Raw genomic sequence first — 25,770 nt, 5'->3', positions numbered from 1 at the left:
GGGGGGGGGGGGGGGGGGGGGGGGGGGGAGCGGAATTTTCAGAAATCATTTTTAGGCAATACTATGCGATCCTGCAAGCTTTTCCAGTTGCATAAACCAACCAGGTTTGTAAGTTAAATACAACCCAAGGAAACATGAGAATAGTGCTTTTTCTCCTTTTCTTTTTCACACCTATGATTGCTCCGTAGTGCATATTTGCATAAGGCTCCTCTCCGGTGAGGATCTCCCACAGGACAATACCAAAGGAGAATACATCAACCTGCCAAGCAGAAGTAAAAAATCAGAACTACGTGGCCAATAGCCACATATAATGGGCAGAACTTATGACAAACGAAACCCATGATTCAATCTACTTTTAGTCATGAAACCAAGAGGGCACTCAGGGTACTTTTTGCTCTATAATTATAAGTTGGGTTTTTAAAATTGAAATATTGTTTGGTAGCCTTTTGTTATTTATTTAAGAAGTTAATAACAGAAAAACATATTTGATCAGCAATTTGGCTTTGTAAACATGGGGAAGGTTGGGGGAGAAGCCCACGTCCCCGAATAATCTCTCGCCCTCAAAGACAGATAGTAGGCACATTGAAGCAAACAGATTTTGGTATTTCTGAATCAGCTTAGCATTGTTACCTTTTTTGTATGTTTCCTTACCCTTCTTTGATTCTTCGTTTCTTTTTAGCAAAATCAATTGTTCATTCAAAGTTTGGATGCTGCGTGTTTTAGTTTTAGATGTTTTGTAGAATAACTTTCACGAGCCTTAACTCAAGTTCTTTTATCTGTTTACATTTAGTTTCATATTGATGGAAATCTTATGATAATGTCAACATCTCTGTTAATTAATTAATAGAGAAGGGCTGCATCGGTGTCTTATATAGTTAGCTATATAGCCCTAATTCTAAATGAAATGAAGGCTAAATAAATTAATTTATTAAAAACACCTCAGCCAAAATAAAGGTAAATAATAATATAACATCTACTATGAAGACCCTCCAATCACAACTATAGATGGATCAGAAAAGAGACCTAAAAACAGTAAAAATAAATAAACAAAAGTTGGAAATTTCTTGCATTTTCCTATAGTTTCTGTTTTTTTTTTTTAATCCATAAACCATCAGCAATACATGTTTATTGCTCTTCTTAAGTTGTGATAGTAGAAATGAGTCTAGATATCTTACCTTTTCAGAAACCTTGCTGCTGCTACCATTAAGTAGTTCAGGAGCCATCCACGGAAGGGTCCCTCTCACGCCACCAGTAACTAAGGTGTTCCTCTTTATTTTTGACAAGCCAAAATCTCCAACCTTTATAACAAAACCAAGAGAAAAGTAAACAATGCAGGTGAAAGAACTCACAAATAGAAATTCTCTTCAAGTACAGCGCTGCATCAAATACCTTGCAAATTGGCCGAAAAGGATCTTTCAAGTTGACAAGCAGGTTGTCACATTTCAAATCAAAGTGCACAATATTCTTTGAATGCAGATATTCCATTCCAAATGCTGCATCCATGGCAATAATGAGCCTCTTGCGTCGATCCAGGTACCTGGAACACTTGCATAACGTGTAAAGAATGAGAACGAAAAGAGTTTTCCCGAAGACTTGAATATTTCAAGTGTATGCAAGATAACTTGAAAACTAAGAGATTACCGGTCTTTGCTAAGTAAAACATTCCGCAAGGAGCCATTGACCATGAATTCAGTCACTGTGGCCAATGTCCCACCTGGCCCATCCTGCACCACTCCATAAAAGGCCACCACATTTGGATGGTGAAGCTTCGAAAGAATGTCAGCTTCACGCCAAAACTCTACAGTCTGAAATTACAAATTCACTATGTAAATTAGAGCATCGTGACATGAAAATAAATAACAATAAAAATAAAAATAAAAATAAAAATAAAAATAAAAACAAAAACGATTCCTATTTGTTTTAAAATAAACCAACTCAGCAGTACAATGTGACCATCCGTGACTGCAGGAGACATGCTGCCTGCTTGAGCAAATGAAATTGTTGAAAGAGGGATTAGCAATAAGATTGCTGCTACTACACCAACACATATAACCAGCTGCTCTAACAGCTAAGTTTTTCAGAATGCCAGTGGGGGAAATTGTTTGTTGGTTCTACAGTTGATAATGAAAGTTCGAAACTGTAACCTTTGGTTTCCCATCCCACCATCAAACCAGTGTCCAATTGACTACTAAAGGGAGAAAATAACCTGTAGGAAACCATTCAAATGAAATTTAACTCACCAATCTTTCTTGCTCTGAGGACCTACAGGTGAAACAGCTTTTCTTTATCCGTTTAATTGCTACATCTGTTCCTCGCCACTTCCCATGATACACTGTACCAAATGTGCCAGAACCCAATTCTCGTTGCTCTTCAAGATCCTCATTCTTAATTATCTGTCAGGCCATCCAAAAGACAGTCAACAATTTAAAGGAGGGAAAGTAAGGCCTTAAATTCTACATGTACTCCCAAGACCAATAGAAGAACATTAGCTGTTGACTCAGACCCAAAAATAATATCAAAACCAGCTCACATCTTACAAAATAATTGATCTCTTAATGATTGGTAAGTGAAGTATGCGAGGATGATAACAGAAACAATGCAATCCCTCTAATATATTTCATACTTGCATCTGACTTTTCCAATAAATATTTTTATGTTTCTCCCTCTCAAAGTACACAAAAATAGAATTTTGTAGATACATACATTATTAACTCTACATAATCCAATAATCTGTTACTGAAAAAAGAAAATTACAAAATCCTTAAGATTTTTCCAACTGTTTCAAACATGTTTCTTTTAAAGTTCCCACCAGATGAGGTGACTTGGAAAAATGCAAAAGACCAATGACAAGCAGATAGCAACCAGCCTTTAAGTAACATGAAGTGGAAAAAGTTATCCAGATCCTCAGGTGCTCAATTTCTTAACTTCTAGCTGTCCTTTTGGAGAAGATTATAACTAGGGAACTTTTTCCTAAAATAATTGAAGCAATGACAGTGGATAAGGTTAGACCTCAGAAATCCATACATAAGCTTTTTTGTTTTTTTTTTTTCCCTTCCGAAAATAATAATTAGGTAACTTTTTTTCTGTATCACCATATTAATTTTAAATCTCCACAAAGCAACATCGAAGCTATGGAATCAAAGCTGCAAATCGTTGTTATTACAAGTAGAGGAGAAAATGGCATAATATTATGGGGGTGGACTTTCCAAATGCAGAGAGAGTAAATCAACTCACAACTGTTCAAAGCCTCAACTTCATAGCACTAAACAAAATTAACATTTTATAATAAATAATCCAATGAAATGTTACAAAAGTGCGGAAAAAAAAAAGGAATGTTCAACTTTTACTTAGTTGCATGTATTAAGGAAATATTAAGGGAATCAAGAGTGAGATTCATACCTGCAATGTACTAATATCAATTTCTTCAAGATAAAAATCAACGAGAGGTACACCAATATCTTGGATATCCAACTTTGCATCCTAAACAAGAAGATATATGGGAAATGCAGTGAGAGGAAAGCAATAATCTGGAGATGCAAATCATAATCTAAAGAATGCAATTGACGTATATCACATTCTCAGCTTGTGGGGCTTTAGAGATAGGTTCATCCAACTGCATGCTTTCATTGCCCTTGAGCTTTGATGAATCATTATCTGTAAATAAATTTGTAGAGCTGGGTCCAGTGAGCAGACGTGATTCCTGCTGAATGTTGTCATCCAAATTGATATGAGAGTCTCTGTGATAAACGGCACCTACATCTGAATTTAAAGGGGGATACCTGTTCATGGTACCCCCTTCTTCAACGTTTTCAAGTGAGGAAGAGAAGTCCGGGTGGTCTTGATCCATAAGGGAAATATCTTTTCCAACAAACTCCTCCTGAACCAAGTTTCTGAAGTATGACCAACGCTTAGGCTCATGATTCTCCACATTCAAGCTCAAGCCAGCTCCATTACCATGCAATGGATTGATGCCAGAAATATTTTCAGAGTTTCTGGCTTTTGAGAATATATCAGAAAGGAAATCACGTGGAAAGCGGTCATTAATATCAATAAGAATGTCCCCGTGCTCTGAAGTGCCAATACCAACTCCAGGCTCTACATGAGTAACATTCTTACCAGGGTTCTCTGTCAAGGATGAAGACTCTGCATGCTCTTGAGTTTCATTTCTATGGTTCTTATGTGTACTTCCATCAATCCAGCCTGATTCTAATGGATCCATGGAGGATTCCTCCTTCTGTTTGTAAGAAACTTCTTCACTTGCCGGGGCCAAACCACCTGCTTCCTTCCTATAGGCAGATGGACTTTTAATATTGGACATATCACTGACCTCAGACCCATCATGCTCACCTGAAATATTCATTGTTTTATTATTCGCATCTGCTGATGTTTTGTACTTCTCAAATGCCACTAATCCATCTTCTAGAGCTTGACCATTTCCACGTGGTACCCCTGCCTTTAAAGATGAAACAGATTGCTCAGACTGCAAAGTCACATTCCCATCAAGCAAAGTTTCAGCAGATTCAGTAAGTGTCTGAGAATAATCAGTGTTTCCCTGAGTTCTAAGAAACTGAGAGCCAAAGGAATCATCAGACTTGGATAAACGGTTCAATTCAGCCTGCTCCCTTGGAATCCTTTCAGAGTGAAAAACACGCGGAGGTAAAATTGGTTCAATGTAGCTAAATTCTGTTTCATCAGCCTCAGATGCACCAAACCCAGAGGTTGGAAGTCCATCGGATGAAAATTTATCTTCAGTTCTCTTGTTACCTTCATTACTTGCTTCCAAGGGCACTGATTCTTGAGAAGGATCCTGATGCTTGTTGCTTTTCATAAGCAGAAAATTTGATCCTAAATCTGTGTCCGAATTAATTACTTGCACTGCTTTTGAGTTATAGCTCAAAACAGAAGCATCACTTGGGTTTGATGAAGCTAAGTATTCATGTTCAAATTTTTTACTTTCATTAGTTTCATCAATTTTGTGGAGCGAACCTTCCCTTTTCATTTGTGCATCCTTAAATGATACCTCCTTCTCCAATGATTGGATTTTATCAGGTTCACTCAGCTTTGAAGTTGAGGTCTCTGTAATTTTCCCCTCCTTTAACAGTGCATCTGAATCTTTTGCGTGAAAACCACTGACAGGATAGTCTGTAGCCAAGCCACCATGCTCATACACATATCCCTTGCTGGGCACTGAAGATATATTTTCTACAGGTGTTGCATTGTTATTAAGAACGTAATCATGTTGGGACTGAATAGATGAAGGGACTGAAGATTTTCCAACTTTTTCAGGTAAGCACTGCATGGGGTGGAAAGATGAGAGTTGGGAAGGCCCAAGTTCACCTTGCTGCAACTTTTGTCCAGACGATGGCTGCAAATTGGACTTAAAACCACTGGAGAAATTTGTCCAAATGGTTTGAGAAGATTGAGAAAATGAAGGTGCAGCTATGGTCAAAGATGATTTCATGTTAGCAGGCAATTCTGGGGCAACTTGACCATTCTCTGATCCAACATTGAGGGCAAGTAGCTCGTCTATATTGTTTCCTGGAGTATTACCCAAGGGCGTTGAGTTCCTTCTTGAACTGAGGTCCATACCATTTACAGCAATTACATATTCAATCTCTGAACCACTCTCTGTACTACCAACACCGATTTGAGCATCCTCCAAATCAGAAATAGAAAACAAGAACATTCTCGGCTTTGTTGACCCCCCATTTTCTGGTACGTTACATTCCTCCATCATGTTCTGCAAATCCTCATCACAAGATACAGAAACCAATGCATCAAGATCCTCACCAGGTAGCTGATATTTAATAGTGTGAACTTGATCATAAATTGTTGATGTTTTCTGCAGCAGATTCGACCAAGAAATATCCTTGGTTATATGGATAATACGTGTTTCACCCCCAGCATATCTAAGTTTACCATCACTAGGGCGAGGCATGATTTTACCACCAAAACTGCACAGGAATTTCATCTTTCTTGTAGAGCTATCAGATGCTCCTGAAGATGTAAAACCATGAAGCCGACTGACATCATTTCTGGATGAGGCTCTTGGGACAAACCTCATTGAATTATATGAACTTTTTTCTTCATGTGACAAGCCCCCCCTTTCAAAATGTTGGACGTGATCTTTTTCTACAGGGTTGAGCATGGCAATGCTAGATCCACTATCTGAACTTGCATGGGGAATTCCCATAATGCCTTTTAAATCCATGTACCCAGTTGAGACACCCAGGTCGGGACTATTGGTGGGAATAAAGTGATGCTTGGCATTCACCCTTTCCCGCATAAATTCAAGTGCAAATTCCTCGCCAGTTTGAATGGAGTAATTGTGGCCAGGACTAGCTCCAACTAGCATATTATATTCAGGGGGTCGAATGTTGGTGCTGATGTTGCTTGATGGATCTTGGAAAGATCTTTGATTTGTAGACCCAACTCCCTGATTTCTTGCTTCCAAATTAGTAAGTCGAACTTGTTCATAGTTGCTATGTTGATCTATGGTACCTCTTTTCACATTTCTTTCCATCTAGTTAGACTTGATGGGGACAACCTCAACAAAAAATGCCATGAATAAGACACAGTGCAGTATCGGCAAAACCATACGCTTGAAGTAACAGAGAGCTTCAGCATTCAGATAATCATCTTGCAGATTCTAATCTTGTCCACCAATGTAAAGCTTCAGCACTCGACTGAAAACCTGGAGTCCATGTGTTCAAAGTTAGAAAATGTCTGGTGGGATAATCAGCATTCAGGGATAATAATGGAGAATCAAAATTCAGCTTCCTTGATCCATTTCAGAGGGCGGTGCCCTAGATTTATATAGCTTTATCAAAAGAATACTTCTGGTTATAGATAATAATAAAATACAGAAATAACATAAAAGACAGGTAAACGTGTGTGATGGCAAATATATATCTAATAGTATAAATAACATGATGAAGGTAAAGGAAAATCTTTGATCAAAGTTTCTATCTTGACTATGTTATTTCTGCATATTATATGTATGATTTTAACTCAGACGCCACTGGGCAGCACAATTGCAATAGTTATAGCACTACAATAGTATATGAGCAATGACTGGAAAATGCTGAAGGGCCGTTCAGGGACATTGCTGAACTTTCCTTAGCATCCAAAAAGCTAGTATAGTTGACGTTTTGGTGAGTGAAATGGTGAGTTTCATTCTTATCCTTAACAGGTATTGAGCTCATGGATCCGTAATTTAAGTGATGCACAGGCATGATAGATTATCAAAGTGTTCGGTGAGCACCAACAAGGCTAATATGGTGTCTTTCAGGATAGAATTGATCTCTTAAACTCCATTTTGCCTACCTCGAGTGGAATGTATATTCGTCTAAGAAATTTATTTTTATAAGAGAACTCAAGCAACAAGATTTTTCTCGGTATTAGAATGTAATCTGTAAATGAGCAATATGATGAATGAAAGGAAAGCTCAAGATTTCATAACGCCCATTCGAAACATTATAAAAACTGGAACTATATACGGAAAAACAATAGACATTAGACCGAGTAAGCCTTCAGCCTATAAAAACCAATCAAGCAAAAACCTGAACAAAAACCCAACTGCGTAGACTAATAAGATATTCCCAAAGCTGGCCAACGCTATCGCAAATTGCATAACAGCAGCCGCCTCATCCAGCGCCCGGAAGACACATAAATAGACTCGATTCTTCAACTCTTAGCTATCAATCAGTTTAATTGGCCCAACAAATGTATGATATAGCAACATCGAATATCGAATCGCATGTCGGATTAAAGAAGCGGGATATCACAAATCGAATCACAAATCAGAATAGAAAACTCGCAATTAGTTTGCTTCGGAAAAGATCAAGCTAATGTTTTCACTCATGAGCAGGAGCGGGAAAAAGAGCGTCATTTCAAGAACTTACCAGCAGATCCCGAAGCAACAACGGACTGTGAGATTTGAATTTTGCTGCAAAACAAGAAGGGCAGGTCTAATCGGGTGTCGTCCCTCTCTTTCCACCCGAGTGTGCCTTTGTACTTTATCCTCCCAAGCTTCGACTTTCTTTATATTTTTGGCCTATTTTCTCATTTTACAAGATAATTAAATTTTGGGAAATTTTCTACACAAAAAGAAAAATTAATAAACTAAATCCATATATTTAAGCTATTTTAAAATATATAAACTTTTAAGTTATATCACACTGTAATTTAATATTTGTTCAACGTCTCATCGAAACGCTAACTCCGTGAATTAGTCAATGATGCTATAAGCCACAGTTCACACCAAAGCAAAGTAGGCCCAATAAAAATTTGGGCCAGTGAAGCTACAAGGTACAGTACAGGCCACAACAAGTAGGCCCAATAATTTTTTGGGCCAGCACTGATACAAAACATAGTTCAGACCAAAGTAAATTAGGCCCAATAATGTTTTGGACCATCGCTGCTATAGAGCATAGTTCAGACCAAAGTAAATTAGGCCCAATAATCTTTTGGGCCAACACTATTATAGAGGACAGTCCAGCCCGAGCAGAGTAGGCCCAATAAATTTTTGGGCCAGTACTGCTATACGGCAAAGTTCCGACCAAATCAAAGTAGGCCCAATAATCTTTTGGGTCAGCTTTGCTATAGTGTACAGTTCAGACCAAAGCAAAATAGGCCCAATAACTTTTTTGGACCAGTACTGTTATAAAGCACAATCCAGACCAGAGCAAAGTAAGCCCAATAATCCTTTGGGCCAACGCTGTTATATAGCACAGTTTAGGCCGAGCAAAGTAGGCCCAATAGTTCTTTGGGCCAGCGCTGTTATAGAGCACATATCAGGCCGATCAAAGTAGGTCCAATAACCTTTTGGGCCAGTGCTGCTATACTGCAAAGTTCAGACCAAAGCAAAGTAGGCCCAATAACTTTTTGGGCCAGCGCTATTATAGAGCACAGTTCAGGCCGAGAAAAGGAGGCCCAATATTGTCTTGGGCCAGTGCTGCTATACGTCAAAGTTCCGACCAAAGCAAAATAGGCCCACTAATCTTTTGGGCCAGTGCTGCTATAAGGCGAGTATGGAAAAATCCCGAATGCGAGTACTTCATTATCTCTCGTGCCCTAACCTCCAAAACTGCGAATCGGGAATTCCGATACTCGCTCCGAAAGCACAGTATCCTCCTTTGAGGTTTCGAGTAACCAATAAAGGCACCTGTGAGTTTCTCTAAGAACTGGTTTCACGTTCATTAGTATCATTTTCAGTTTCTGGGTTAATTACCAGACACTGAGCTCCTCAGCTGCCACTTCCTATCACATGTTTCTTTGTATGTTATTTTTAGCTATAGTTCATGTCTCTTTCTTTTGGCATTTGGTGTGGAATTCTGAACTTTTTCCATTGTGTTTTGTAATTACGAGTGACCCAATTGCCCATTTCTGAACTAAAGGTCTTTACTGTTGTGAAATGCTTTCATTGTCAATTATTTTTAACAGATCAATCATATCTTGATTGATTCAGGTGTATTTTCGAAATAGTTAGACCCAAGAAAGGGAAGTGTAGATTTACATAAGTTTTGTTAGAAATTAATTGAGCTAGAAACATACTACAAAGCATGATCTTGTAATTTCTAGACACATGAATTCCTAGATACTTGGATGTTTTTTTTAAGGTACATGAATTGCATACATACATTGTTTAATTTGTGTCTTTTAGAGATGTCTTTTGGGTATTATATAAAGGATCATTTCTCTCATTTGTAACAAATTTATGTTATATCCATCAAGATAGATCTCGAACTGCTGTGAGAGCCACCAAAGAAACAATCACCGGCCTAAATATGGATGATAATTCAGTGCACTGTGGCAAAGAAATGTGTACTAGAGATGGCACAGACGGTTATTCTCACATGGTAGGAAAAGAAAATACAGGGCCAACCGTCAATATGGATATGCCAAAATATAGAAACATAGAATACTCTCAGAATCTACTCAACTTGAAGTCTTTCAAAATCGTAGAGCCTCGTGAAGGAATGGAATTCGAATCGAAGGAGACTGCTTTTACATTCTACAAGGAATATGCCAAATCATTTGGTTTTTCTGTTATAATAAAGGCTAGTCGTAGGTCCAGAATATCTGGAAAGTTTATTGATGCAAAATTTGCCTGTACTAAATATGGAGACAAGAGAGAATCTGGTGTGGTTGAAGTTTCAGATCCTGTATCAAATTCAAATAATGGCATAGGTGTTCATGGGAAGAAAAAACGAGGTAGAACCAATCGGTCGTGGGAGAAAACTGATTGCAAGGCTTGTATGCATGTCAAGAGATTGCAAAGTGGAAAATGGGCAATACATAGTTTCATACAGGAGCATAATCATGAAGTTTTTCCAGATGAATCCTATTATTTTCATGGTCACGGGAATTTAGAAGTCGGTAGCAGTAACACTGATGTCTTGCATAGCAATAGAGCAAGAAGAAAAAGTAAGCTTTGTATGAAGTCCAAGCTGTCTGGAGGTTGTACAATAGCCAAGAAGCAAAACGTTGCTGCCATTGATCAGGTATGTAAGGCGCGACGTCTGGCTATAGACGAAGGCGATGTTCAAGTTATGTTAGACCATTTTGTTTGTATGCAAGATGAAAATCCTAACTTCTTTTACTCTATTGACCTGAATGAAAAGCAGTGTTTAAGAAATGTGTTCTGGGTTGATGCAAAAGGCAGACTTGACTATGCCAATTTTGCGGATGTCGTTTTCTTCGACACCACATACATTAAGAACGAGTATAGATTATCATTTGCACCTTTTATAGGCGTTAATCACCATTGTCAGTTCGTTTTGCTCGGATGCTCATTGGTTGCTGATGAGACCAAGCCTACATATGCTTGGCTGATGCGGGCATGGCTTAGAGCAATGCATAAATGTCCTCCAAAAGTGATCCTCACTGTACAAGATGAAGCCCTTAAGGAAGCCATTGCGGAGGAATTGCCTAATTCTTTCCATTGTTACTGTTTATGGGACATTTATAGCAAGATACCAGAAAAGCTTAGTCATGTAATGAGACAACGTGAAAATTTTATATCGATGTTCGACAAGTGTGTTTTTAAGTCTTGGACAATCGAAGAGTTCGAAAAACGGTGGCTAAGAATTGTTGACAGGTTCGAACTAAGTCATGATTCATGGTTTAAGTCGCTGTATGCAGATCGTAATCGATGGATACCTGCGTGTATGAAAAACATTTTTTTGGCAGGGATGTATACACGCCATAGGCCAGAAGGTATCAACTCTTTTCTTGACAAGTACATACAGAGAAAAACATCACTTAGGGAATTCTTAGACCATTATAGAACTTTTGCACGAGATAAATTCGAAGAGGAAGGAAAAGCAGATTTAGAAACTTTGCATAAACAGCCAGGATTGAAGTCTCCATCTCCTTTTGGGAAGCAAATGGCTGGATTATACACGCATGCAATATTTAAAAAGTTCCAAGTAGAGGTTTTAGGAGTAGTTGCTTGTCATCCAAGAAAGATAAGCGAAGATGGAGTGATAAAAGTTTTCAGGGTTCAAGATTTTGAGAACAACCAAGACTTTCTCGTGGAGTGGAACGAAGCAACTTTGGATATCTCCTGTTTATGCCGATCGTTTGAATTCAACGGTTACCTCTGTCGACACGTAATGATTGTTCTGCAGATCTCTGGTATACATAGTATTCCTTCTCAATATGTATTGACTCGTTGGACAAGGGATGCAAAGAGTAGACAACAAACCCAGAAAGGATCTCATGTCGAGTCGAGAGTACAACGGTATATCGATCTTTGTCAGCAGGTGTTTAGATTGAGCAATGAAGGGTCCTTGTCCCATGAGAGTTATAACGTTGCGTTCGATGCTTTGGAAGAAGCTTTGAGGAAATGTGAGAGTTTGAATGTCTCAATCCAACCATCCCTTGTAGCTCGTAGTAGTAGTAGCCATGAATCAGAAGAAGTAAACCAGGGTAAGAACACTAACAAGGACAATAAAAAGAACACGACCAACGTAAGCAGACAGGTAATTCAGTTTTCAGGCATTTTAAATGTTTACTACTTGAGACACTATTTTCAAATCTAGTTCATTTTCCACTTGTTTAGGATTGCTTTGAGCCAGAAATTAACACTGTCAGGATTCATGATGGCTGGCAACAATTGGTCAGTTTATTTTTATATTTGCATTGTAGCCTGCTCGTATATGATCTGAATTGTTACGTCGGACTAATCGTTTATGACTTCTTGCTTGCTGGGACAACCAAATTCACAGGCACCAGCCCTTCACTACCCTGATGAACAGGGGGGCTCACAAGGGGTAGTACGGCTCACTCTCGACGCCCTCTGATACTATTTGAAATATTTGAACAAAGGAGCAAAGGAGCAGAAAAGCTCCATCTCTTAACAACAGCTTATGCATGGAATGGTAAGACAATCTTTGATTGTGTTTCAGACAAGACAACTGCTTTAGTCTGCAAGTGTCCAAGGATCCTTGTTTGTGTTGTACTAGGAAAAAGACAGTTCTATCGCTTCTAGTCGCAATGGTTGTTTCGAGCATCGACATAGCATACGAGGGGCAGGGAATCGATTCGTACGACCTCTGCAAGGAGTTGTAAGAGATGTTTGAATATCATCTATTCCACTTTTACTGACATTATTAGTTGAACAAAACAAACAAAACGTCGACTTGTAGGAGCAATTGAACTTCAAACCCGACGCGGTTTCGGGTAGCTTTGACCTTCAAGTTGGTCAACAGGATGTGGTACTAAAATTATGTTTCATCTCCTTGTCTGTCTTTTATGTTCTCCATTGCTATGGTTTAAAGTTTGTGTTCATTTCTCTTGCAGGACCCATCTAGCGCGGAATCCACAGAGTTCATGGCATTTCATCCAATCAATGCAATTGAAAATCTATTTCCATAGCCGATCATCTATAGTAGCAACCATCTTTAGTGTGCATGAATCTGAACCCGAACATGAAATCTTAGTATCAACCGTTCGAGTATCATACTCCTTCCATTTATTGCTTGTCATGACAAAAGTGAAAACTACCTAAGAAGTAAGAATATAGATATAATACAACACGAACAATGTTCATATATCTAACATATTATTTTTCATATATGTGTCTATTTAGTGTACATCTAACACGTGTTCGATATGTGTCTAATGAATGTTGAACCTATATTAACTTTGTATAATTAGTGTCTAACTCATCTATTGTATTAATAAATGTTTGATATTATCGAATAAGGGTTAAGAAGAAAGGGCATGCTCGGGCAGACAATAAATCGATGAACACTTATTAATGAACAATGCTAATATTTTTTTCCCCAAACTCACCTACCAGATATGGGCTTCATATGAAAAAAAAAAAAAAAAATAATAATAATAATAATAAATTTTAAAAAAAAACATTAATATTAATTTTGTATTGTTTAATATGTGTCATGAATTGCACGCCATTATCTCACAATAATTTATATTGCAATCTAAAATTCCACAGGCGTGAAAAATGATGCATGGTTTTGTGAAAATCCATTTATTATTATTTTTTTTAAAAGGCTGTGATAATAATATAAAATATGATGTGATAATAATATAAAATACTATATTTATCCAAAATTTTAAAATCGAATTTTAGATTTTAAAATTTGAATAATATTGGACGCATTTAAAAAATGTAGAAAGGGCATTTCTGGCATTTGGATTTGAATTGGCACCGTTGCCTCATCCCCAACTACCACCGCCGTCAAAAGACGACAAACAAAGATCAACTTTTGCAGAGCTCCGTATTGTTACAGTCTCCAGTGGTGGAGCAGCTTCAACTTTCAAGGTGAAAGCATTTGTCCTTTTTCACTTTTAAATTATTCAATGATTTCTCCAATTAATTTCATCCAACAATTTATAATTAAATTACTTTAAAGAGACAAAACTGAAAATAATGGATCAAAATTTTCATTTTTTCCTTTCCAGAAAAAACGTGAAATTTGATCATCTGCATAAATAAGTTCTCCGTGTTTGTTCTTAGTACCGAAATTTGGCAGCCAGAACCCTAACTCTGCGGCCCCGCCACTCATTCAAAGTGAAGTAGACGGAGATCATATCACTCTCCTCTGAAGAGTTTCGAAACTTCCACATTCCAATATTAGGTGACGTTTTATTGCTTATCATCAGCTCTCGTTTCCCATTTTCGTTTATGGGTTTATTATTTCTTGGTTGGGCGGTTCTTTGTATGCGTGGTTTGGTCTGTTGATTTATTTATTCACTTTTAGTTCAAATAAGGCCGAGGATTCGACATCATGGAGGTCACTGATGACGTTCTAATTCACTTTTAAACTTGTTTCTTTTTTACTCTGTTTATGGGTTCTATGCAAATTTGAAAGCTCTGTTTATGGGTTCTATGCAAATTTGAAAGCTCTGAACTGGGAAATAACAAGGATGAATTACTCATCACAAGTTAGTTAGGGAGTGGAACGAAACATTCTTTATCTTCCCGGCAGACTTGATTTAAAAATCTTGAGGGGAAATCTGAAAGAAAAAGTCCAAAGAAGACAATATCCCAACGGAGGGTTTGGGCTGTTATGAATGGTATTAGAGCTAGACCGTAGGCGGTGTGCCAGCTAGGAGGCTGAACTCTGAAGGAGAGTGGACACAAGACGGTGTGCCAGTAAGGAAGCTGGGCCTTGAAGGGGATGGATTGGGGGTACCACATCGATGGGAGAAGGGAACTTGTATCAGCAAGGGATGCTGGGCCCCAAAAGAAGGGGTAGATTGTGAGATCTCACGTGAAAGTCCAAAAAAGAAAGCCTAAATAGTACAATATTTTCACTATTTTTCACTATTACACACTCAACTTGTTTTCACTATTTTTCATGCCCATTTCTTAATATGTTCATTTGTGTTGTGTTTGAAGTCATTGAAGGAAAAAACGAGTTCCATTATATTGGTATTACTTTGTATTGTTGGGTATCAATGTCAATCCACAGCTTACCAATGGGAATTTTGTTGATATGTCCTAAGTAGACAAAGGAAGCACTGGCGGCTTGACAGGCTCAGTTGGTATAAAGAAACCAAGCAACAAAAGCAAAGGAGTGATAGTGATGTTTAGTTCTGTTGCTGCTCATTCTCCTGCCACGCCTATCACTGCTATTTCACTTGGAGAACCCCGTGCTCGGGTCTTTCTTAAGGAACCCAATCCTTCGCCTCTTCTTGTAATGTGCAATTGTTTTCTATGTGATTTTCTGTTTAAGTTTTGGTAGCATTAAACCGTAATCTGGGTTTCTTACTCTTCAAATTTCTTAACAGACTTTATTCTCACGTAACTCTCTCCATACTCAATCTGTGCAACGACGGCCTTGCTTTACTTTCAAAGTCATGGCTGATGGTGAAACCATCACTTTTTCTTCGAAGATCACCTTTCCATCTGGTTCTGGTACTATCCTCTTGTCCTTTTTGTATAGAACGTCGCATTTTCTATACCTTACTGTTGTCTGCTGCTATTACAATTTCAGGAAAGAAACTAGCTCTGATATCATTGTCAGACAAGAAAGATCTTGCATTTCTAGGACATGGGCTTCAGGAATTGGGGTGAACTCTCCTAAACTTATTGTGCAATTTTGTTTTAAGTTCTTTGATTCATATATCTTATGAACTTGCAGCTACACAATTGTTTCAACTGGGGGAACCGCATCTACATTGGAAACTTCTGGGGTGCGTGTTACTAAGGTGGAGGAGCTTACCTGTTTTCCTGAAATGGTACGCTACCTTTTCCCTTGTTTATTCAAATTCCGAATTGAAAGGGTTACACACTTTTATAAATAATGATTTGTTCTCCTCCCCACCGATGTGGAATCTCACAATCCACCTCCCTTCGTTGCCAACGTCCTCGCTGGCACTCGATCCCTTCTCCAATTAATGTGGGACCGTCGAGTCCCAGCGTCCTTGCTGGCACACCATCTCGTGTCCACCCCCCTTCGAAACTCAGTCTCCTCGTTGGCACATCACTCTGGTGTCTGGCTCTGATACCACTTGTAACGACCCAAGCCCATCGTTAGCAGATATTGTCCTCTATGAGCTTTCCCTTTCAGACTTTTCCTCAAGATTTTTAAAACGCGTCTGCTAGGGAGAGATTTTCACACCCTTATAAAGAATGCTTCGCTCTCCTCCCCAACCGATGTGAGCTCTTACATTTTTGTTCCCGCATGAAGCTAACATGAAATTAGTTGGAGACTTCGCGGACTATTTTTTATACGTTAGTCATGAATTTTGGTTTGTGGTGGCAGCTTGATGGCCGTGTAAAAACTTTGCATCCTTCTATACATGGGGGCATTCTTGCTAGAAGAGACCAAAGGCATCATATGGACGCCCTGAAGAAACATGGAATTAGTGAGCTTTTATGCGATCGATCAATCTCTAGAATTCTTATGTGGCTCCTAAGTTTCAATTGCAAAGCATGGTCTTAGTTGCTGCATATCTTGCCTCCCGTTTTCTGAAATAGTTTCTCCGCAGGCACATTTGATGTTGTGGTGGTAAACTTGTACCCTTTCTATGAAAAAGTCACCTCATCTCAAAATCTTAACTTTGAAGATGGAATAGAGAACATTGATATAGGTGGCCCAGCTATGATAAGAGCTGCTGCAAAGGTAAGAAAGCACAGAACTGCGTAGGTAAATTATGAGCAAAGTTGATCTTGGGTTCATAATAGCTTCTTCCTGATCTAGGGAGAAAATGGCATCACAAGTATTCACATTAAGAACCTTTAAACAGCAATCAACCCTAAAGCTTAAACTAATAGATATGTGCACTAACGTGCATATGCAGAATCACAAGGATGTTTTAGTGGTCGTAGATACCGAAGACTATCCCACACTGCTCGAGTTTCTGAAAGGAAGTGAGGATGATCAACAATTTCGCAGAAAGCTTGCTTGGAAGGCATTTCAACATGTAGCATCTTATGATTCAGCAGTCTCAGAGTGGCTGTGGAAGCAGACTGTTGGAGGTAAATTCCATGTTTCATCTGTGCCAAATGCATAATCGCTAGAATGGTTCAACCCTCTTTACAAAAGTCCTCTGTGTTTGTTGTTGGTAGATAAATTTCCTCCCAGTTTTACTGTGCCTCTTTCCCTGAAAAGCTCACTTCGCTATGGGGAAAATCCTCATCAAAAGGCTGCCTTTTATGTTGATAAGAGCCTTTCTGAGGTCAATGGGGGTGGTATTGCAACAGCAATCCAACACCATGGCAAGGTGAGTAAGTATGAACTGTAAGGGTTTAAATATGATCATGGAATTGCATCATTATCATCCAAAACATTAGGCTTCTCCTAAGTATGCACAAAGTTTATTTGAAAACTTATGTTGTGTGCAGGAGATGTCATATAATAACTACTTAGATGCAGATGCAGCTTGGAACTGTGTATCAGAGTTTAGGAATCCTACCTGTGTAGTTGTGAAGCACACAAATCCATGTGGTGTAGCTTCACGTGATGATATTCTGGAAGCATATAGGCTGGCTGTGAAAGCTGATCCCGTGAGTGCATTTGGTGGCATTGTAGCCTTCAACGTAGAAGTGGATGAGGTTGGTATGTTTTCTTTTCTTCGAACATGTTTAGAGGACCAGTGTTCTGCCTTGATTTAATGCTTTACCTTAGGCTCTCGCAAGGGAAATTCGGGAGTTCAGAAGCCCGACGGATGGTGAAACTCGGATGTTTTATGAGATTGTTGTTGCACCGAAGTACACAAAGAAAGGGCTCGAGATCTTGCGTGGGAAATCGAAGACACTACGAATTCTGGAGGCAACCAAAAATGAGAAAGGAAAGCTATCACTCAGGCAAGTTGGTGGGGGATGGTTAGCACAGGATTCTGACGACTTGGTTCCACAAGATATACAATTTAATGTAGTTTCTGGAAAGGCTCCTCAAGAAAGTGAGCTTCGGGACGCAGAGTTTGCATGGCTCTGCGTTAAGCATGTTAAGAGCAATGCCATTGTGATAGCAAAGGTTGGTATATTATAATTCTGAGTTGTTCATGACACGTTTGGCTTCTGTTGGTAAACTTCTGATGCTGTCATTTTTTGGCAGAATAACTGTATGTTGGGTATGGGAAGTGGGCAACCAAATCGTCTCGAGAGTTTGAGGATAGCCATGAGGAAAGCAGGGGATGAGGTCAAAGGAGCGGCTCTGGCTAGTGATGCGTTCTTCCCATTTGGTAATTTCTGGGAATCAAATCTCTTAGTAGTCAATTTGTTCTTATGTGCGTGCAACTTTGGTTGGCAGCTTGGAATGATGCAGTCGAAGAAGCATGCCAGAGTGGAGTAGGGATTATTGCAGAGCCTGGAGGCAGCATTCGAGATCCCGATGCTATCAACTGCTGCAACAAGTATGGCGTGTCCCTCGTCTTCACCAATGTGAGGCATTTCAGGCATTGATATTCGATGCTCGTTAGTCGTCCCTGGTTTCCACCCCCTGAAATTTTAAAGCTTGGTTGGGACACCACAAAATATGAAGATCGATCATCCTAACTTATTGCAGAGGTTTGGCGTGGTTGTAAAATAAGTAATTTCAAGTCACTACATAGGTTAAAATGTATCTTATGACTTTTTATAATAATGAAATGCCTCTGAGTACCTTCGAAGTATTATTCTCTCAATCTCGTACATATGTGTGATTCCAAATGATGCCTCCTTCCACTTGTCAAGAACTTAAAACACAAAATTGAAAGTTTAGAAGTCGAAGTATAATATTCAAAGTTTAGGAACCTTTAAAATTTGGAGACGAATAGTTTTTCATAAAATAAGATTCGATATGAAAACAACTCTAAGCATATCGAGAAAGACAATGGATGACCGACCAAAAGCATACATTCATTCCAAGATCACCTTTGCACCAAGTGCCTTCATTTTTTCTATTAGTTGTTCACCCTCTTCCTTTGATAGTCCCTTCTTCAACACCGACGGGGTTTTCTCCACTAGATCCTTCGCTTCTTTAAGGCCTAAATCAGTGAAACTTCTTACCTCCTTGATAATTTTAATCTTTGCAGCGGCTTCATAAGACTCTAGTTTCAACTCAAAAACAGTCTTTTCTGTCTTCTTCTCCTCCTTGGCAGTTGCTGATGATGCCTTTGTTGCCATTCCAGCCAATCCGGCAGCTCCTGCCTTCATAACTCCAACAACTGGCATGTCTGTCAGTCCTAATTTTTTCCTCAAAATGGAAGATAATTCAGCAACTTCAACTAATGTGAGTCCAGATATTTCATCTACAAGCCTAAAAACGCGATCGGTTGGAGGACTACGATGCTGTGTTGGATCAAAATTAGCTAGATCGTAGTCAGCTGGAAGCCTTCTCTGGTCAATTTCCACCTCCTCCTCCTCTATCCGAGCAGGTTGAGCAAAATTTCTATGTAATCCATTTACATTGAGAGGATTGAGGGCAAGTGCAGGAGAGCGAAAGGTGTTTGCCAACACATTGGGTAGGAGATGACTTATTCTTAAAACTAAGCGCATTACTCAAGTTGCCAAATTAACTTTCCCTCTGAAGTAGCAAGCTATTTAGCTCAAGCCCATTTCTGGCTTCTGCAAGGACAATTCAGGTGCCTGGATAGAAAAGAAAAAGAAAGCCAACAAATTAATCAACGTTTATGCCTACTGAGATCAGAGAACCATAGACCAGATCTTAGTAAAGAAGACGAGTATTGATTTTTTATTTTTCTCAAAGCCAAGCCCACCCATGGCCCTGACTTTGGAGATCGAAGGGTTTTTGTAACAATCCAAGCCCACCGCTAGTAGATATTTCCCTCTTTGGGTTTTCCCTTCCGAACTTCCCCTCAAGGTTTTAAAACACGTCTACTACTAAGGAGAGGTTTCCACACCATTAATAGGAATATTTCGTTCCCTTCTCCAATCGATGTGGGATCTCACAATTTTGGGTTATCATTCTTAGGCAACCTATTGGAAGGTTTTACTCAAAAGACCGTGGCGCGCCTACAGGCCGCCTATTGGGTGCATCGAGAAAACAAGTAATTAGATTTCATTTAGTCCTTCAGATACAAGTAAAATTTTCAATATACTACCCAGAAAAATGACGATAGAAACTTCACTACACAATTTTTGACATCAAGTTTCACACTGTTTAAGCTCTACTTTAATCTATCTAAATAAATTTATAGAAGTCGTCAACTCACAGGTATAACAAGGAAAAGATTACTATATTTACATATAACTTAACAAATATTCCGCATTCATATACAATGACAAAAGATGGTAAAATTCATATCAGAACCATTGTTTGTGCACCATCATGTAAGATGTATTCCCGATAACAAATCAAAGCTAATCATAGCACAAAAAAGCAAACTGAAGCAGAGAAATGCCACCTATCGTGACACTAAGACCTTGTTCCCCAACCAAAACAGATAACCTGTATTGCCATAATTAAAATACTCTACTCAAGCAACTGACCTTTTCAACATTAACTGGAAACAAAACGTCACAATAAGACAGAATCAAAGTTCAATTCATCAAAACACTAATCCAATAACAGACTTGCAGAAAGCAGTAAAAATAATGAAATTCAAGAATATAAGAACTTACGCAAAGAGATGAGAATTAAACGCTGAGGGAGGGAAGCTGAATGCGACGCAGAGATGAAACCGACGCCCTGCGAGAGGTGACGTGGTGGGTTGAACTGTGCCGTGAGGATTGGTGGGTTGCCGATATAATGCTGAAGAAGCTTCAATCTTGTCCAGAAAGGCAGGTGAGTGAGCTCCAGAGATGCAATGTTTTAGATCAATGCCAAATTAGGGCTCCCATTTCGTATCTCAAAAAAAAAAAAAAAAAAAAAAAAAAACTGCTGGGCTAAATAACTACTGAATGGGTTGGGCCTATCGGGTCACGGTTGACCCATTATGAGCGTATTATCCATATTCTTTTTTACTGTTTCAAAAACGTTTCCAACAAATAAATTAAATAAATTTTCTTGTTTTTAATTTTTTCCAAAATATAATTAAAATATATCGCATAATATATATCTTATAATTACTATAACACAAAAAATCTCAATACTCCATTCAAAAAACGTAACCATTTATGTATATTAATTCAATTAAAAACTAGGTAATAAAATAAGGTTATGTTTTTAATGTGATAGTACAACTTATATGCATCGAATAAATACAAGTATATTATTTGTACCGTTCATTTTAAAAATAAAATCATACGTAATAACTACAAATCATTTATATATTAAAAAAAACACAGAGAATCTGAAGTCTTTAAGTTAGATGGAGGGACAAGATCTGGGGCCTTTTCCAATGTATTATTATTATTATTTATTTATTTATTTTCAAAAAAGAATTTGAGGAAGTATGGGATAAAGAGGAAATTGGTAATTCCAAACAGGGCCCATTTTCCCAAAAAATGGTAAACAAAGATGACTAAAATTACAATATAATCTTAAATAATAAATTTAGGTTTTAATTTAATAAAATCAATGAGCTTATCAAATAAAATGCAAAACATTGCAGTATAATCTTAAATTTATAGAATATAGTTCAATAAAGTAATTTTTATATTATATTTAATGCTTCTTTTTTTTTTAATATGACGACTATTTATTTATTTTAAATACATAACGACCCTCGATTCTATGTTACAGTTATTAATATAATGTATTTAAAATATTTTTTATTCCTTAAATAAAATTGTTTATAAGCTTTCACCTATGCATAATTATTTTTTTTATTTTTTAAACTAAGGGAAACAAAGAGTTGAAAAAAAGAATCAAAAGTTGGTGGGCCATGGCTCCATAGTTATTATTATTATTATTATTATTATTATTATTTTTGGAGAACAACCCAATCACGTTCAAGACTATGTTTTTTATTTTTATTTTTTCCAATAATTGTTAAAAAAAAATCATACATATTTTATTTATTAAATTCTATTTATATTGACCAACAAAATTTTAAATTTAGATTTCTCACACAAATTGTGCCATAAATCTTTACACGAACATTAGATAATCTAATAAATTATAATATTACTATAATTATTAAAATTCAACATTTATATTTTGAAATCTATTTAAAATCTAAATAGAATTATTTAATTTCCATCTCATTTATATTAACCAATAAATATTATTTTTTTCAGTTGATACAAATTATTTGATAATTCCTCATTTTTAAAATTTATATTTCATGTCTTATTTATAATTAGATAATGACAGTAATATTAAAATATTGCACTTATTTTAAATAATTATAAATGTACCGTTTAAACTACATATAATTACAAACAAACTATTGTCTGACCTATAGATTTCTCTCTTTTGTAATTTACTATATGTAATTACACGGCGAGCAAGTTATAGAAATTTGTTATTAAAAGAACACAAAATAGAGTTATTTCAGCATGGCTAAAACGTGGAGCTCTCGAGTTCAAATTACTTTTCACCCCTATTACTCATTACATGCTTTTTACCCTAGTAAAGTCCAATTTTGTCTTTTTCCAAATACGATACAAGAAATAAAACACTACCATCCGACCAATCGAAAATTAGGTCAGGAAAAAAGACATTGACTCCATTCATTTTCATATGTCATCAAATGATTAGACTCCAATAATACCCTTATGTTTTATATAGAATACCAAATTTACCAAATTAACCAAATTAAATTTATACCAAAATTAGATAAGAATAAAAATAAATTAAAACTGATTACATAATGGAAATGAATGGAGGGCGGGGCATTAGTTCTGACAAAGTCTTGGGGTGCTAAAGTCTGCAAAACAACAGAGAAAGTATAGTATTAAGCAGAAAAAAGTATAGGTTATTGGAAGGCAGGATAGCGCCATTAACACACCTCCCAACCCAACCCAACCCAACCCCTCCTCCCCTTACCTTCGTTTATTTGTGAAGAAACGACAAGGGGTGGAGGAAGAGAGAGAAACGCTGGTTCAGTGATCAGCCCCGGCAGCATTAAAAGGACAGGAAGGAAACAACTTCAAAATACTAACAAAATAAGAAATTTATTTTTTAATTATTATTTATTTTCGTTTCAATGAAGAGGGAGCGGATATGAGCAGCAGCAGCAGCCGCAGAAGTAGCAGCCATGATGATGATCAACCAGTGTGGAGCAACCATGGCCGCCAAGCCTGCATGGCTTCAGGCCCTCATGGCCGAGACTTTCTTTGGCGCTTGTTTGCTTCATGAGAACCGCCGCAAGTGCGAGAAAAACGTGTTTTGCTTGCATTGTTGTCTTAGTATTTGCCCTCACTGTCTCCCTTCCCACCGCTCCCATCCTCTTCTTCAGGTATTCATTCATTTTTTATGCAATTTTTACTTTTTCTTTCATTAATTACAACTTTTGGGTTTTTTTTTTAAAAAAAAAAAAAAACTTATCCTACTTTTGGGATTTGGTTGGTTCCCTATTCGTAGACGACTCCATTTCTATCCATTTTTCCTGCCAGAATCCTCTCACTTGTTGCTTTCACTGAATGTGAACGTTTGACTCTTCTATCCCTCTTTGAAACTTATCTCAATTATGAAATTAACATCATAATTAACGAAATTAATGCATGATATGGGTGTTTATTATCAGGTCAGACGATATGTTTATCATGATGTAATTCGATTGGGGGATCTTGAGAAGCTCATTGACTGTTCCCATATTCAGGTATTTTTTTCAATTTCGTTGATTAATTAAGGATTAAGCATAGAATTAAGTGAGATAATTAATTATGAAATTTGGCAGCCGTACACCATCAACGGCGCCAAAGTCATATTCCTGAATTACCGGCCACAGTCCCGGCCATGCAAGCAAGGCGCCTCCACCAACGTTTGCTTCACCTGCGACAGAATTCTCCAAGAACCCTTCCATTTCTGCTCTCTCTCCTGCAAGGTGTCTCCCTCTCACCCCTGTAGATTTCCGACATGCATGCTAAAATCACCCCACCTAAATCGTCGTGAAATTCTCTATTCATAATATGATACATATGTAAACCGTAATAAATGGGTGAATATCATTTCAGGTGGATCACATGGTGTATCAAGGGGAGGATTTATGTGGAATTCTGCACCGGTTCGACGAGTCGGATTTCTCGTACACACAATTCGAAGGGCTTAGAGGGGAGGGGCTGAAAGGGTTAGATGAGGATGGTCAAATAACACCAAATTCCATGGTTGAGGACTCGTCGCAGTTCAATGAAGGCTCGTCTTGCTCCAATATCAACGACTTAAACCCCACCAACGTGTCGTCGGGAACTCATATCTTCAAAAGAAAAAACAAAAGCGCCGATTTCCTGCCCGCCGGCATCGTTCTATCTCTCAGTAGTAGAAGAAAAGGCGCCCCTCAAAGGTCTCCTCTTTCTTAAGCCCCAAGATTCCGATACCATATTATTGAAATTAAAATAAATAATCTAAGCTCGGGTTTGTTTATTTTATAAATGATTCGGATAATTGTGTTGTGTCGCCGTTCATGGTCCTATTCTCGGGTAAGGGCTTGGTTTTGGCGGGTGAATTACACGGCGGTGGGTGCAGGTATTTTCCGACGACTTCGCCGGCTTTTTTCAGGTCGGGTGGTTTTGGAGATATTTCTTATTTGCACCCACCAATTTTGTATTAATTCGTGTAATTTATCGGAACTTGCACGTAAATTATATATTGTGCTTTGGGTTGTTGTTCATTGTGCCCTATTTTTCTACTTATTGGGTGTTGTGTTGATTTAATCTTTATTGCCCATTTTCCATTTTATGTTATTCTTTTCCTTATATTGGTGTCTAATAAACAATTCTCGACTCATCTACTCCTAAAATTTTGGTCTCACTTCCGGAGACAAGGATTTTTTTCATGATGTCTCAAACACATTTGTCTTTGAGAAGCCATCATCACTTTGACACAACTCGATAATTCTACGAGAGTATATTTTACTCTAAAATTAAAATTGAGTCGGTTGAAATTATAATTAAAAAACAAAACAAGGTGGTAACTTTCCAAATATATAAAATTAAAATAGAAAAACAAGAAAAAAAAAATTAAAAGAACCAAAATAAATTTTAATTAATTTAATGAATTTCTCTTAGAAAGGTATAAAAAGTGTTAAAAAAAATAGTATTCTATTTTGGAAAGAGAGTTTTCACAATTTAGTGATTGGCTTGGGCGGGTTGTTTTTATGGGTTGCGGGAGGGTGCATGGTAGGGCAAATGGCAAATGGGGGAGTCAGAGAAATCACGTGGCTATGCCAGCTGGCGCCTGGTATTCCAAAATAGTTCATACTCTACGAAGCTATTAGAAGCTAGTAAGTAAAGAAGACGAGATACCCGTCTAGCTGGCGTAACCGGGGAGCATACACGTGTCCCTGTACTGCATCGATAACTAAGTCATAGCTCGATTGGACACCTGATAATCCGATACGGAGTTTATACTTCATTGTCTCCAGTCCACGTGTCACCCTGTTATTAAATTTATAAAGAAAATACTATTTTTGGTATTTATATATTCTGGTCGCTCGTTTCCTTATTTTTCAATTTTATACCAAGTTTATATTTATCTACGAGGTTCATTTTTTTTTTTTTTTTATACAGACAATTAAATTTTTAATCATTTGATGCATATTGTCTGATACATGAATCGTCATTCCACGTATTTGCCCAGAAAATCCGTACAATTATTCTGTACATTTTAATACTTCGCAGAGAGCACAAACCGTTGGATACCCAATTTTGCATCCGTGATGTTCCAATTTTTTTTAAAAGTCTGTTTAAATATTAATTATGTAATTTTAATGTAATTGTTTTTTTTTTTTTTTTTTTTTTGG

At 37.6% G+C, this 25,770-nt stretch overlaps 5 protein-coding genes across 7 annotated transcripts in view; 3 read left to right on the top strand and 2 right to left on the bottom strand.

The window, feature by feature from the left end:
- LOC111495270 overlaps positions 1-8,049 on the bottom strand; it is an 8,953-nt gene extending 904 nt beyond the window's left edge. The window contains exons 1-8 of the mRNA XM_023145236.1: positions 7,905-8,049; positions 3,575-6,694; positions 3,400-3,480; positions 2,241-2,393; positions 1,642-1,805; positions 1,390-1,537; positions 1,176-1,298; positions 172-259 (exon numbers count right to left, since the gene is read on the bottom strand). Of these exons, the coding sequence (XP_023001004.1) occupies positions 172-259; positions 1,176-1,298; positions 1,390-1,537; positions 1,642-1,805; positions 2,241-2,393; positions 3,400-3,480; positions 3,575-6,523 (3,706 nt within the window). The 5' untranslated portion in view covers positions 6,524-6,694; positions 7,905-8,049. The remainder of the gene's footprint in view (positions 1-171; positions 260-1,175; positions 1,299-1,389; positions 1,538-1,641; positions 1,806-2,240; positions 2,394-3,399; positions 3,481-3,574; positions 6,695-7,904) is intronic.
- A 1,128-nt stretch (positions 8,050-9,177) lies between these two features.
- Positions 9,178-13,083, top strand: LOC111495271 (protein FAR-RED IMPAIRED RESPONSE 1-like). The gene is made up of 6 exons (XM_023145237.1): positions 9,178-9,278; positions 9,736-11,987; positions 12,068-12,124; positions 12,234-12,386; positions 12,471-12,722; positions 12,808-13,083. Exons 1-4 carry the CDS (start codon positions 9,269-9,271, stop codon positions 12,306-12,308), a joined length of 2,394 nt encoding a protein of 797 aa, XP_023001005.1. The 5' UTR covers positions 9,178-9,268; the 3' UTR covers positions 12,309-12,386; positions 12,471-12,722; positions 12,808-13,083.
- Positions 13,084-13,706: 623 nt separating this feature from the next.
- On the top strand, positions 13,707-18,578 carry LOC111495272 (bifunctional purine biosynthesis protein PurH-like). Of its 2 annotated transcripts, XM_023145238.1 has the most exons (14): positions 13,707-13,795; positions 13,991-14,111; positions 14,986-15,173; positions 15,268-15,394; positions 15,474-15,549; positions 15,621-15,717; positions 16,245-16,347; positions 16,471-16,604; positions 16,783-16,960; positions 17,051-17,205; positions 17,327-17,536; positions 17,610-17,957; positions 18,039-18,165; positions 18,234-18,578. In XM_023145238.1, the coding sequence occupies exons 3-14, from the start codon at positions 15,063-15,065 to the stop codon at positions 18,383-18,385; spliced, it is 1,818 nt and encodes a 605-aa protein (XP_023001006.1). In that variant the 5' UTR covers positions 13,707-13,795; positions 13,991-14,111; positions 14,986-15,062; the 3' UTR covers positions 18,386-18,578. The 2 variants fall into 2 exon arrangements, with proteins under 2 accessions (XP_023001006.1, XP_023001007.1); XM_023145239.1 differs by lacking the exon at positions 13,707-13,795 and having other exon boundaries at positions 13,936-14,111; positions 15,268-15,388.
- Positions 18,579-18,662: 84 nt separating this feature from the next.
- On the bottom strand, positions 18,663-20,752 carry LOC111495277 (50S ribosomal protein L7/L12-like). 2 transcript variants are annotated; one of them, XM_023145245.1, is made up of 3 exons: positions 20,546-20,752; positions 18,818-19,549; positions 18,663-18,782 (listed from the first exon to the last, which is right to left on the bottom strand). In XM_023145245.1, exon 2 carries the CDS (start codon positions 19,457-19,459, stop codon positions 18,821-18,823), a length of 639 nt encoding a protein of 212 aa, XP_023001013.1. In that variant the 5' UTR covers positions 19,460-19,549; positions 20,546-20,752; the 3' UTR covers positions 18,663-18,782; positions 18,818-18,820. The 2 variants fall into 2 exon arrangements, with proteins under 2 accessions (XP_023001013.1, XP_023001011.1); XM_023145243.1 differs by having other exon boundaries at positions 18,663-19,549.
- Positions 20,753-22,947: 2,195 nt separating this feature from the next.
- LOC111495276 lies at positions 22,948-24,639 on the top strand. The gene is made up of 4 exons (XM_023145242.1): positions 22,948-23,268; positions 23,557-23,631; positions 23,710-23,856; positions 23,987-24,639. Exons 1-4 carry the CDS (start codon positions 23,068-23,070, stop codon positions 24,326-24,328), a joined length of 765 nt encoding a protein of 254 aa, XP_023001010.1. The 5' UTR covers positions 22,948-23,067; the 3' UTR covers positions 24,329-24,639.
- The last annotated feature ends 1,131 nt before the right edge of the window (positions 24,640-25,770 follow it).

Source organism: Cucurbita maxima, unplaced genomic scaffold (assembly GCF_002738345.1).
Source record: "Cucurbita maxima cultivar Rimu unplaced genomic scaffold, Cmax_1.0 Cma_Scf00021, whole genome shotgun sequence".
Taxonomy (NCBI): domain Eukaryota; kingdom Viridiplantae; phylum Streptophyta; class Magnoliopsida; order Cucurbitales; family Cucurbitaceae; genus Cucurbita; species Cucurbita maxima.
Note: the sequence above shows the minus strand (reverse complement) of the source record. Positions and strands in the feature narration are given on the sequence as shown.